Genomic DNA, 13,338 nt, shown 5'->3' on the forward strand with positions numbered 1-13,338 from the left:
TTGGCGAAAAGTTCAGGTCGTCTAACTTTTTCACGCAGACTTTTCAGCTCTTCCAAATAGTAAACTTGGCTAACTGTTCATCCAGTTGGTACAAATTCATAATGAATAATCCCTCTGATATCAAAAAAGGTTAGCAACATCGTTGCAACAAGTTCCTGAACTTAACTGTCAGACCTCGTAAGTCAGACTGCTTCTCCTGAGGGCAGATCGGTTTCCTTTAGCATGCCAGCTCCAAATAATGGGGAACAGGTGCCTGTCGTCTATGATTGAGAAGGACGGCAAGACCACGCTTGAGCTTGGGGAGGGAGGAGGAGTGTCATGATTCATTCATTCTGCCTGCCAAGGGCTTGGGGACGGACAGGGAGCGGCCGGCCTGCAAGTTCCTTGTCTGCTGACGATGGGTTTCGTGCTACAGGAATATTCACACCTGACCAAAGCCTGCTAACCTTTCAAGATGCATTTGATTTCCCTCTTTCTTCACCCTGTCTTCTTCCAAATCCTCCAATGCACACCCATCTGTCGACTTCCTGCCCTGTCACAATGCTCCCTGCCTACATTTTATAGTGTAGTTCTTTATCACGCACTTTTAGCCATTGCTCAGGCGGCCTCATCCTACCTGGAGGGTGTGCTCTGAAGCTCTTCTGCCCACGGGCCCCATGGGTGGCGCTGCTGGAGGAGCAGCCGAGTGTGGGTCCTGGTAAGTTCTAACAGTAATTGTCACAAGCAGGAAGGGCCTCCCTCCACCCGCCCGGGGGACTGAGGCACAGACTCACCGAGCAGCTGGTTGGCAGAGGAGGTGGTGAGGTTAAACTGCTGCTCCAGGTACTTCCCCAGGAAGGCAGCGAAGCCGGCCACCACTGCGATCTCCATGCAGGCGGCCAGGATGATGCACGTGAACACAGGGTTGGAGAGCAGGTGCTTGGTGACCTTGGGGATCACTGCAGGGAGAGCGAAGCAGAGGGCCATGGTCACACCCACTGCACTCCCAGGCCTTCTGCCCCCAACGCCCCAACAGCATTAGCCGTCACCCAGTCGTTCAGGCCAAAACCTGCTACAACCTGTAAGGCACCCGAAACTGAAAAGCGCGGGCTTCAATGTATGTGCTGACTTTTGCTAATGAAACTGACAAGTACTGAAATAGAAGAGAGTAGACTATGCCTTGTCTTACAGTTGCCTGCAAACACTAAAATATTTTATAAGCAATCACAACCTATTTCCATTAAAAAAAAAAGAATTTGGGGTTTTTCTCAAAAAGGAAAACATAACAATTACTTATATGCTGGAAGTATGAAGGGGGCCCTGGGGATACCGGGAGGACCCCATCATTTCAATACTCACGCCACTATTTTAATGGGAGCTTACAGAAAAGTTCACTGAAATACAGCTGAGACATCAGGTGTGGGGTTTTATGGCTACCATAGCTCACGATGACGCTAGGTTAAAATAAGTAGATTTAAAGCTGTTTATAGAGAAGTCTTATGTAAATAATGGGGGTAAGGGCAGATGAGAAACATTCGTAAAAGCAGCAGGCCCGTGACTAAACTCAGGGTAACTCTATCCTGCTATAATCCTAATAACGTGGCCTATTTCGCATATGGTGTACGTACTGGTTGTCACCTGCATAAAAGGAAAAGATAAAATTTAGTCCCCGACGAAGCCAGTACTATACCAAGTCTAGGAAAACCCCAGCGGTGCCGTGGTCACAGAGAAACAGGTGGCAGGGAGCCTAGCCCTGTATTCCAAGGTGATGAATTAGCCAGTTGTCCTAAAGAAGAGAGCTAATTACACAGGCTCAATCTCATCTCCTAGGAGATGAAACCTCTCAATGGCCCAACTAATTAGAATACCATCATAATAGAGGACACCTAAGTTTTTAATAATGTTCACAGATAAGCTCAATAAATCAGAATGACAGAACAATGGCTCAGGGACTGGCAGATACACAAAACTTAAAATTTATCATTTTGGGGAAAGATGCCAAGTTTCAAAAAAGAAAAATCTATATGAAAGAGAGGGACGTAGGGCCCTCTGACATAATGAAAGAAGCGTAGTTGTGAGAATGGCGTCAGCCAGATGATGAGGTGGGGAGTCACAGTGGGTTAAGCAACTCAACCCTACATCCCAACTAAGAACCAGGGAGACAGAGAGCCAAGCGGGCGGCCCCCGCGGTTCTGCGGTGGTTCCTTGAAAATTACTAAAACCTTAAGAAGGCAACTCTTGGGTAAGTAAGTACACGCCACCAACAAACAAAGAGAAAATAAATGAAACACGCTTTAAAGAAGGTGTGAATAAGAATAAAGGTGGTCAGGAAACAACTTTAAATCCATGGTTTTCAGACATTTATACCCTGCAAGTGTACTGGCCTTTATGTGTTTATTTTTTTCAGGGTTTCAAACATTTATGATAAGCTGTTTTCAGAAATGTCATTTCAAATGTCTACAGGTGTTTACACTTAAAAATCTACGTTTAAATGTTGGGACTTTTGTTTATTTTTTTTTGAGTACACATTCCTTTTTTAAGTGGTGTATAAATATTTAGAGGAACACTGATCGCGTAATGTTTAAAGATGTGGATTGTGTAAAAAATACAGCAGATGAATAAACTGGGCACCCACAGAAGGTAATGAGGTAAGGCTCTGTCTTCACGCACAAAGGTCCCCTGGATGGGAAGACACCCTCCTCTTAAATCACTGCTAATGAGCAAAGGCTGATTTGCTGGAGGGTGGGTGACACTGCGATGGTGGGATGGACCGCTGAGAAGGGACTGCTTGACGATGTCACGAAACGCTAAGCTGCACACTGGAGAGGGAAAGGGAGGGGTCACAGCCGGTGACCACAGCACCTCCTTGAAAACGGCTGTTTATGTTCTGGCAGAGAATAACACTTTTGTTCAGTCACTGTGCTCTTCGCGAATTAAGTTATTTAAACTCTGGAAAGACTGCCAACACATCAATAGGCAGGCTGGGGACCTTCCAGGAAAACGATGCCCTGCCACCCCGCTTCTGTTGGCTTCGTGGGAGTGCAGACCAGGAAAGACGAAGGCGCCACAGCCACACTTGCTGAGGGGTGTCCTCTGACCCGGAACTTAGCCTCTGGCTCTGAAATGATGTGAATGCGGGGATGAGATGGATCACGTCGTCCGTGTGGCCTTTGCATCTCCTTGTTGTCCTTGATCACGGGCATGATGGTTTTCCCGGAGGTGGGTGAGGGCACGTCTCAACAAAGGCGACTTCCGTTAATGCGGTGTTTTCATACTTCAGCAAGCATTTTAATTATTTCAGAGATAATTCCACTTCGGTGGGAAGGACTCCTTGTCGAGATGGGCACCTGCCTTCTTTTGTCTTAATATCTACTGACTAATTTCACCTTGAATTAGATGTGAAAATCATTAACTTTGAGGATCATTTGACTGAAGGCTCAGGGAAGCCTCAGTGGGCCTTATTTGCATGAAGAATATTCTTTTTTGCCTCTCCCATGCCGATCTGCCTCCAGAAATGACAGCTTCCCTCTTGTGTTCAGCGATTTCCCTCCCAGGTTCTGGGTTTTATTGCAGTGACTTGTAGCACTCTGAAAAGAAGATTCCTTTTCAAAGGTGCCTCCAGCCCTCCAAAGCCCCAATTTGAAAAGGGCTGTTAATTGGCTTGATCCTAGGGCTATCTTGGAGTTTTAAGCTTTTTCATTCAAATGGATTCAGTCCATGGCCCAGACACACAGGGAATGGTGAACCACAGCGGGCCACTGAACGTCTATGGTCTCCCCTGCTGACTTCACCTCAGGAGCTGGGCGCTGGGGTGGGACGCAGGCTGCCTGGCATCACGCAGGCTCACCAGCTGGGGAAACCTTTTCACCTCTCTCTCCTTGGGAGCACGGTGCTGTCACCAGCAGAAAGGCACAAAATTGGGAACAGCGGCAGGGGACAGGTTTCTAGGGAAAACAAGTTTTTTTCTACCACGTATCTTCGGAAGATACTCGGGGGGACTGAGACTTGTCAGAACACGTCCTCCAGGAGGGAGAATGGCAGATTTGGGATGGGCTTGAGGACGGACATTGACAGAGCACAGCCAAGTACCATTCTAACTGCTTACACAGCAACGCCTGGAATCCCCACAGCAAACCTGAGATCTTGGGATGATTAAAATACTCCAGATGAGGTAACTGAGGCACAGAGTGGTCCCAGGCTTAGGGGAGCATGGAAGAAACCTACCTCTGGCCCCTGAGGCCACACCTCATGCTTGTAACCAGTGTCCTGCTCTGGTCTGGGCTCTGAGAGGGGCTGTTCTTGGTCTGAAGACCAAATGCACAGGCCACTGCTAGTAACCAAAGGTGCAGCTCAATTCTTAGGATAAGAAGAATAAAAATCCCCACTGGGGCTGTGGAAAATGACCAGATCTGGCAGGACTCAGGGCCTGAGTCCATGTTTTCCGGAGGAGGAAAGGACGAGAAGAGAGAGGGACATTCAAGGAGTGCAGAATCTAAAGGGGAGGAGCTCCGTACACACAAGACGTTTCATGGAGTGAGGCTCTGTAAAATAATGGCTCAGAACTTGGTCTTAAGGAGCCTGGGATTTGAATTCTGGCTTCAGGCCTGAGCGGGCGTGTGACCGGAGCAGTGTGCACGGAAGGGGACATGGGACCTGTGTATGAGAACCACGTAGCCGAGTGCCTGTGGCACACAGGTGAGAGCTCGATAAGAATAAGAGCAATGGCCAGAAGTAGGGCTACGGTAGGGAGGGAGCCCTGGGGCTGTGAGGACACCAGGCTTGCTGTGGGAACGCGGAAGTGGGAGCAGACGTGGGCAGGATGCAGAGGAGGGAAGAGACTGTGGCGGGAGCGGATTGCCTGGGGCCATTGCTGTCCAAAGACATGTCCTTCCTGCAGAGGCCGTACAGCAGGTCAGGGGCACGAGTCCTCGTCCTTCCTGGGAGTTGGAGGTGTCAGGGGCAGTGCTGACCGTGGGCTGGCACACCCCACTCGACTCAAGGCTTTAGTCCGTCTACTGAAACTGACCTTGACTTCATTTTCTTGAATAATATTGCTGTGAATATATCATGGTTAATGCTCCCAAGAAGGGCACAGGACAGCTAGTGTTTGCTGGGCAGTGTTCGATGGGCACTGACTGTGTTAAGAGTTTTCGTTTAAGTCACAACTATTACAACTGGGGACGGTCTGATCATTCCCATTTTAGACATAAGGAAAGCAAGGTTTCCTTGAGAGGCAGAATGCCAGACTGAGAGGCGGCTTTGAACTCAGGTCTGCCTGCACTCCAGAGCCCGCCACTAAATCTTTAAGCTTCAGGGTGGGAGGCTTGAATCTCGAATCAACAGAAAAATGTAATTTTTCTGCAAAGTGAGTCACCATAAAGCACTTCCAATACCCGCGACTCAGGAGCAGAAGAGAAGAGAGAGGTGGAAGGAGCTGGGTTCAGCCTTCGGGTCATGACCAAAAACAAAGGCGAGAGGAAGGAAGAAATCATGAGGACGTGGAAAACCACAACGGAGGCAGAAGCGTGAAGACAAGCAGAGTGAGTCCAAGTGTTCAGCAGCCCCCCCAGTGGCTCCCACGTGCCCAGGGATCCCACGTGCCCCACCAGACACCCTCGCCTGGGTCCTCCTGGCTCCCCACTTGATGAGACACCCGAGAGCAGGATGGAGCGGCCCCAGTCCCACACGTGGCACAGTGCCTGAGAGCAGATCGTTACAAGTGTAGGGTGGGTCAGAGAATCCCAAACGCAGGAAGGAATAGCGAAGACGTCAAGGTCACTGGCAGAGTCTCTCAGGAAACATTATCTGTGAGAACAGACAGCAGCGTATGACACGCCACTGGTGATGTTCCACAGGTCCACGGGCCATGATGGAAGTGGGAATTATTAGCCAATAGGCACATTTCCATCACTGATTCCAGAGGAGCCTAAACCATTCCCTTGGGGCAGGGGTGAGGGGAAGTCTGGGGAGGGGGGGGGCTGGTCCTTGGGAGTCTTCCAGAAGCAAGTGCCTACTACGCGCTGGGCCCAGGCTGGCAGCCCCGGGCTCCTGGGGCCCGCTGTGACCTTGTTGCTGCAGATGAGCCTGTCCCCGCCCCCCCACCCAGGCTGAGGAGGGCCCAGGGGAGCTTCCTGGTTCCCTGTCACTGTCAGCTTTGGATAACAGGCTTCTGTTGGCCCGTCCGTGGTGAGGTAACAGGCGGGAGGGAACACAGCCCTTGTACAGTAAGTCCGCACTTAATGACTTTGGTAAGTCCTGCGACTTCAGCGAAACGACACATGCAAACCCAATTCTCCCACAGGTGAATTGATATACACAAGGGCTAAGTTCCCATGGTATCTCACCGTCGTTGTAATGCAATGATGTCATTCGGGGACTTGCTATGTAGAGATGGTTGTGCTCTCAGTGAATCAATAAGGTGCCAGCGCAGGAAACGAGTGTTTAGACTGAAGCCCGGGTTTCAGGTGGGTGTGCAGCAGCCAGGAAACCCAGAGCCGATCAATTCTACCAATAATTTTGAAACCACCTGCCCTTTGTAACCCCACCAAGAAAGCCCCGGAAAAAAGTCATAGTACGGCGACCCGTCAACCAGTTTACAGCAAGGACCCAGTGTCCCCAGAGGTAGGGTGCAGCTCTAAATTGGTGTCACCCCAGTCACTTCCCTCCCTCAGGAGTGTGGAGTCAGACACACAGGACAGCAGAGACGGAGAACGGAGCCTGGGAAGCAGCGAGCCTTCATTCAGACGGAAATCTTCCTACGTCAGAGGCAGCAGACAGAAAATGACTAAGGAAACCAAAAGGCTTCTGTAAGCCCACTGCCACTTTGAACCTTCTCCTAAGAACCCTAAGAACCTTCTCCGGGAGCATGCTGGCAGGGCTGACAGCATTTAGCCTTGACGAGAACGCTCACGATAGAAGTCACTCCCGGAAGGTGTGGAAAGAGGATGGGGCGATGTTCAGAAAAGAAACGGTGAGGGAAAACACCACGTCAATCGTGTACCCTACAAAATCTTTATAACACTTGGGTATCCGATGGAGACACCACTTCGGGGACGGTGCAGGTGCCTGACCACTGCACTGTACACCTGAAGCTGAAGCCGGATAATACTGAATGTCAGCTATAATTTCACGTATCTGTAGTCACGGGATGTGGGGCGCAGCACAGGGAATAGAGTCAGCGGAACTGTAACAGCTACACACGATGTCTGAGGGGTAGTAGATTGGGGGAGGGGGGTTATCACTTTGTGAGGGGTGTACGTGTCTACCTAGTACATGGTTTTGTACAGCTGAAACCAATGAAAACAAAACAAAACAAAAACCACCAAGTGGACATGAACACCCGTCTCTAAGCCCAGGCTTCCTACTGCTCGTCCCTGAAGCTCTGGGTTCACAGCAGCTTCAATACGCTGATGTCACTGGTGAGCCTCCCAGAGGGTCACATCCCAGAGTGTCCCCAGCTGGTTTCGTGAGTGGGTCTCCCCTTCCTTTTATGTTAGACGCCACTTCTGGAAGACCAGCTCTGATGAGTTAGCCCCTAATGGAAACTCACCGAAGGACCCCACCACCTGTGGCATTTGTTGACAACTGGGAGCTCACTTAGAATCACCCGTGATTCTAATAAAGACATTCAGATGCCTGGCACCGTCCCCCAGAATCATGGAATCAGAATTTCTAGGGGTGCGTCCAGCCCACGCATGCGTGCGTCTCAAGAAAGCGTACAGGTGACGCTGACTCAAACCCCAGGCTGGGAAACAAGGGGTCGTAAGGAAAACTCCAGATGCGTTTGAAGGGCCTCAGTAATTCCTTCATCACTTTTACCGAAGCCTCCGTAGGCAGCCTCGAATGCCATGAAGTCTGCTGGCTGCGAGGGCTGACACCAGCCTGCCTTCACCATGACCTTTAGAAATCCGATTCCCCAAACCTGAGGTCTCTGCCCCACCCACGTCTCGGGCATGTCTGCCCCCTGCCTCTGCTCACACCTGCCTCCCAGCCTGGAAGCCTTCCTCCTCCTCCCACCTGTGCGCATCTGCTCGTCTCTCCAGATCGGGACAAAACACTACATCCTGTCTTCAAACCCTCCCTCGTGGATTCAGCACATCCCTTTGAGGCTCCTGTGATCACCGCATTCTAGCAACATTTCACAAGTGCCTGGAGTTAACATGAACAAGCGTTCTGTAGCTCGTGGAGTAAAACAAAGTCTCTTTAGAGCCTTTAATAGTCGAATATAATGTATGGCTCTCCATGAGGGCCCGACAGCAGAAAGACATTTCCCCAAACTTACTTGGTTCTGTAAGCACCGCCGCCCTTCACCTCCAACCCTGTTGTGGTTTGGTTTTTTCCCCGAGCATCTCAGAGCACTTGTGTTCTAAAGAACCCACATGGGAAGTGCTGCCTTCTAGCTATTTCCTGCCTTCCTTCAGTTGAAAAATCCTCGAGGGGTATCACAGTGAGCCAGGCAGTGTGCTTGCTGCCCTCACACGTGTTATGTCAGGTGCTTTGCTGCAATAGATTGAGAAGAGGAGCTGAGGCTGATGCGTGGACATAACCCCCCAGCACGTCCTCCATCAACACTGGTGAAAACACCACGAAGCCACTGGCCGGTCTGGTCCCTGGGAACCTAACGACTCCCGTAACAGACACGCCAGCATCTGAACCACCGCCTGGCATAGGATTCCTAGTGTTTGCGAGGACAGATGGTTTCCTTGGCCGTAGAACCAAGAAAGAAGATTTCAACGGGAAATCCCACACGAGGAGAAAGCAGAGTTCTGAAAACATATCGCAAGATAAAAACGCAGCGGTTCAGCCTGAGAATAAGAACTCCCAGATCGCCAGTGCTGAAAGGCACAGGCCCCTAATTAAGGGAAATGCAGCAGAAACCAACTGCTGGCTGGCTGAGGGTGGACAGCAATGCAGAAGCCAGAGGCGTGAGCGGGGTCCCCGGCCAGGCCAACCACGTGGGGGGCAGAGCAGTGAGGGTGGGTGTGCGCCTGGCCAAGGCCCACAACACCTGCCAGGACGATGGGCACGTAAAGACACGCAGCCCAGTCATGAGAACAAGTCACCTGAGCAGCTGGGCCGGCGACCCTCTGACTCAGCGGCCAGGTGCCCGGAGCAGACCCTCGCCACACGTGGGTCACCTATGGGCCAGCCCTGGCACTCCAAACAGGTGGCGCTCCTGCTAAGCCTGTGTCCCTGGGTGGGTCAAACACAGGCCAAAACCCTGAAAGGGAGTTGGGGGTGAGGACAGCTCTAAGGAAAGCAGCAGACTGTGCTGGGGTGGCCGTGTGTGTCCAGTGAGCCTTGGATCCCTCCATTTATCAAAGATGTGCTGAGACCTCCGTACAAGGGCCAAACAGGTGCAGACCCTGCCCTTGTGGAGCTTATAGATTAACTGGATAGTCACCCACAGGAAGGTAACAAACATCACGACTGTGACACGGTGAGCAACATGCCTTGGAGGGGACGCTCAGGAGGGCAGGAAAATATCCTTGGGGAACAATGTGTGAGCCGATGCCTGGAGATGGGATCAGAATTCCACTGCAGGGAACGGGCCGTGCAAAGTCCTGGGAGGAAGAGAGCCCGGGGGATAGAGGACTGAGAGGAGGCCGGCAAAGGGAGGTGGCGTGGAGGGAACAGGGCATGGTGGCAGTGGGGAGAGAAGAGGCTGGAGGGACAGAGTGTCACAGGGCTGGGCCACCACGGGACGGGCTCTGCCTCGATCACTTTACCCAGGAGGTGGCGATGGGATCCTGCGCATCCTGAAACCACCATCGTGTGGATAACAGACCACAGGGGTCAGGGCAGACTGGTGCATGATACCAAGAGTAGGCTGGAGAGAGATGCAGGCGATAAGATGGGCAGAACCTGGTGATGGTGGCATTTTGGGCGGTGGAAGGGGGGTCGGGTGGAGAAGGTATCAGCCCAGGCAGATTTCATCTCCCCTAAAAGCACAGGCCCTCAGCATTTCCTCCTTCGGAAAAGGAGCAGGTGGCAGAAAGTCGCCGAGGGGAAGGGCTTTCCTTCCATCAGCCTCAGGCTGATTCCCTTTTTCCTCTTCAGTCAGTTCATTAACAGTTGAGTGAATCCTTGTAGAAAACAGTGGGACGAGCTCAGAGTCCGGGGATGTGGGTGCAGGCCCAGCTGTCCCGATGGGTGGCACGGAGGTTAGTAACACACACCTCATCAGGCGGACTGGGGAGCCTAGTGCTTTGGAGTCATAAACCACCCTCTACACGTGGAGGCTGGGCTTTAAGTCTGAGCCTGAAGCCCCACCCGCTGCCCCACCGGCTCGGCTATCCGCTGCCCCCAACATCCCCAAGTGCAGCTACATTTTCTGGGACAGGAAGAGGCCACTTGGCAGTCAGCAGGAAGCACAGAGACAGGTGTGCTCAGCTTCTGATGGCTCTGCTCTCTCAATGATCAAAGGCAGGGCTCTGCCTTCAGATTTTCAACTGGCTGGCGTGGTTACACTCATCCAGCTTGAAAGCCCATCAGAGGGTCAGGACGCGCCCACAACGCTCGCAGTGGGTCGGTCCTTCCCTGCCTTCTAGGACGCAGCCCCGACAAGAAGACCCATTGTTTTAGGGCCCATTTGTGCTAGTAGCTGGCAGCCGGAGTTCTAGTACACTCTGCCAGGAGTGGGGGAGACCACCTCGGTCCCAGCAGGGAGAGGGACAGAGAGGGTGCTCTCGGGGCAATGCCAGCCCTCCTCAGGGGACTCTATGTGGATGGCATGGCAGGGATGCAGATTGATGGCTGAAGAGGAAACCTGTTTGTGAGTTCAAATGAAACAGATGAGAAACCGCAACATATAGATTCTTAGAGCAATGTTAATTCCTCTGCTCTGTGCCACGCTGCCCAGCTTATCGGCACCCACGGACGGGTAGCTGACATGCTGCAGGGACACCAGCAGGCTTTCGTGGCTGCAATGTGGATGAGGTGTCTGGGAACAGCAGGGAGCATTGCAGGGTGTGCTTGGTGGAAATGTCCATGTGGCAAGAACCCTGTCTCCCGTGGAAAAATGATACAAGCTGCCTCAGTCACTGCTGTGCCTCTAGAGAGGTCAGTAAGGTGTCAGCAAATACTGACTGAATGAAACAAAGGAGTTCACAGGCAACTGAATCATAACCCAAGAATCCTGAGGCTGTGACATCTCTCACCTACACCTCGGACCCAAGAGGTGGGCTCTTCTCTGCCTGCCCCTGCATTTCCGTGCTGCTCACCGCTGGGCTGGTCTGTCCCTACACTGGATGGAGAGCTCTCTGATGCCACGATTGCGTCTTTTTCATCTTTGTATGCCCTGAGATGAAAGACGAGAGACTACGGGTGCAGCTCTTGTAATCAGAGCCACAAAGACAGGGCCATCCAGCGGGATGAGGAGAGACCTAGAAAGACGGTCCCCGACCCAGGGCCACAGTGACCCCTCACAAGGCCCGCTCTCATGCCGGCCCCACTTACTCCTGGGCATCTGCTTACTGGGCCGCAGGGCGGCTGGCAGCGCTGTTAGGGGAGCAGCAGGCATTCCCCCTCTGGCCACCAGGGGGCTCCCGAAGTGGGCCTGATTTGGGGGGGCCTCTTTTACTAAGCACATCTTCCTGGGGGTCCAAGCAAAAACAACCGAAGAGGACACAATGTGCCAAAGTCTTTGGAACGCAGGAAGACCTCGCTCCTGCTCACTTCTAAAACGCAGCAGGGTCTTCAGGGGACCTGAATTCAGGGGTCCTGTGAACTCAGGAGTACTGTGCACACCTCACAGTGTGAGAGAGTGGGGTGTGTGTGTGTGTGTGGTTACAGACACAAAGGAGCTTCTGATGCTACGCTGTCATGTTCCTCGCCTCTAAGAGACCAAATGTGCCAGACGTGGAAGTGCATGCGTGTGTGTGTGCGTGTGTGTATGTGTGTGTGCGTGCGTCTCATTCTCATTCTGCATCACTGTACTTCACCATTTTGTCAGAAAAGATGAATTTTTCTTTTCCTTTAAAAAATGACTGTGAGCACTTTGCGGCATTCTAAAGTGTGACTTTGTTATTAAGACTGAGCTAATATTTCTTTCCAGAGGAACACATCTCTCATCTTTCATGGAGGGGATGAAAGGACAGAGTAAATCTAAAGAAACGCATGTTGGAAGTGGCTTTTTAAGAATGCCTGTATCAGGCAAAGGACGTTAACTTCAAAAGTCCTTTACTGCTTCAATGGGCTTATAAGTGGCCTGAAAGAGTTCCAGAGCGTTCCATGAAATGTCTAGCATCCTCCTTCCCTCTTTCACGTTCTCGCTTCTGCAAACATTTATATTTCTTATACATCAGGTGCTATGCTAGCCACGGGGGCCTCTGCTAGGGGCATTAGTCTGCTGCCCCTTCATTAAACTTTTATTTAAGCAAATGAGGTCACCGGCTTCTCAGAAATAAGTCACACGCGGGCCTGGAGAAGCAAGTCATGCAAAACAAGTAGACTCTGCCTCAAGTCCCCAGCACCCAGGCCTAGTGCTACCCTTCCCCCACCGCCGTCCGTCACCCCATTACTCTGGCTACGCACAGACGCGGCGCCTTTACCTCTCAGCTGCTGGAAGCAGGAGGCACTGCTGTCTGGCTCCAGGGGGTGTCGCAGGACTCCGTTGCTGGGCTTGGGTCTCTCGTACTCTCTTTCGGGGAGCATGGCCTGCTCGCTCTCCATGGCGGGGTCTGAGTGCGGGGGCAGAGACTGTGGGAACCCGAACATCAAGAGGGAAGAGAAGAAGAGTAAGGCACCGCAGAGCAGAAAGCCGCCCCACCAGGCTCCAATCCAGCGGGGGTCGTCCGGAGTGATGTCCAGGTTACCTACAATGAGAAAGCAGCAGAGTCAGCGGGAGGGATGCAGAGGGGCCGCGTTTGGCTGAGGTGTTTCGGTCAGCAGCACAGATGGGCCGGCAGCCTCGCAAAGGGCCTGGGGTGGGGGCCACGGAACGCCAGGCAAAGCAGCCTGTCACTCCCCATGGGTGCCTCTGTTTCTCCCAAAGCTGAAGACTTGACTGCCTTCCCGCCTTAATTTTCTTGTCTGTTTTGTGCTTGTAGCAGTCTCAACAAAAACACTGAGGAGCCAGACACCCTCTGAATTTAGTCCGGAACTGACTGGCTTGGCAGAACTGCCAAGGTGTGCTAACAATAACACAAGGAAACAGAAACATGGATTGTTGAAGGGTACATTTTCACTATTATGTAGACTCACTCGTAACCCCCAAAAAGCAGCTAATCTGGGATCCCATTCAATACCCCAGGCCCTGTATTAAATCGCATTCACAGATCCTAAGGGGCAGCGCCGAGCAGAAGAGCCAGGGTGCCTGAAATCCTGCTCACGCGTCGCCGTGCGACCTCAGGCCAGTGA

The 13,338-nt window shown here is 52.1% G+C and overlaps 1 protein-coding gene across 2 annotated transcripts in view; it reads right to left on the reverse strand.

The window, feature by feature from the left end:
* The window catches only part of SLCO3A1 (solute carrier organic anion transporter family member 3A1), a 262,503-nt gene that overhangs the window by 51,912 nt on the left and 197,253 nt on the right, over positions 1–13,338 (reverse strand). For both annotated transcript variants that reach the window (XM_019726695.2, XM_019726694.2), the window contains exons 4-5: positions 12,531–12,794; positions 774–938 (exon numbers count right to left, since the gene is read on the reverse strand). In XM_019726695.2, the coding sequence (XP_019582254.1) occupies positions 774–938; positions 12,531–12,794 (429 nt within the window). The remainder of the gene's footprint in view (positions 1–773; positions 939–12,530; positions 12,795–13,338) is intronic.

This window comes from Rhinolophus sinicus, linkage group LG13 (assembly GCF_036562045.2).
Source record: "Rhinolophus sinicus isolate RSC01 linkage group LG13, ASM3656204v1, whole genome shotgun sequence".
Taxonomy (NCBI): Eukaryota; Metazoa; Chordata; class Mammalia; order Chiroptera; family Rhinolophidae; genus Rhinolophus; species Rhinolophus sinicus.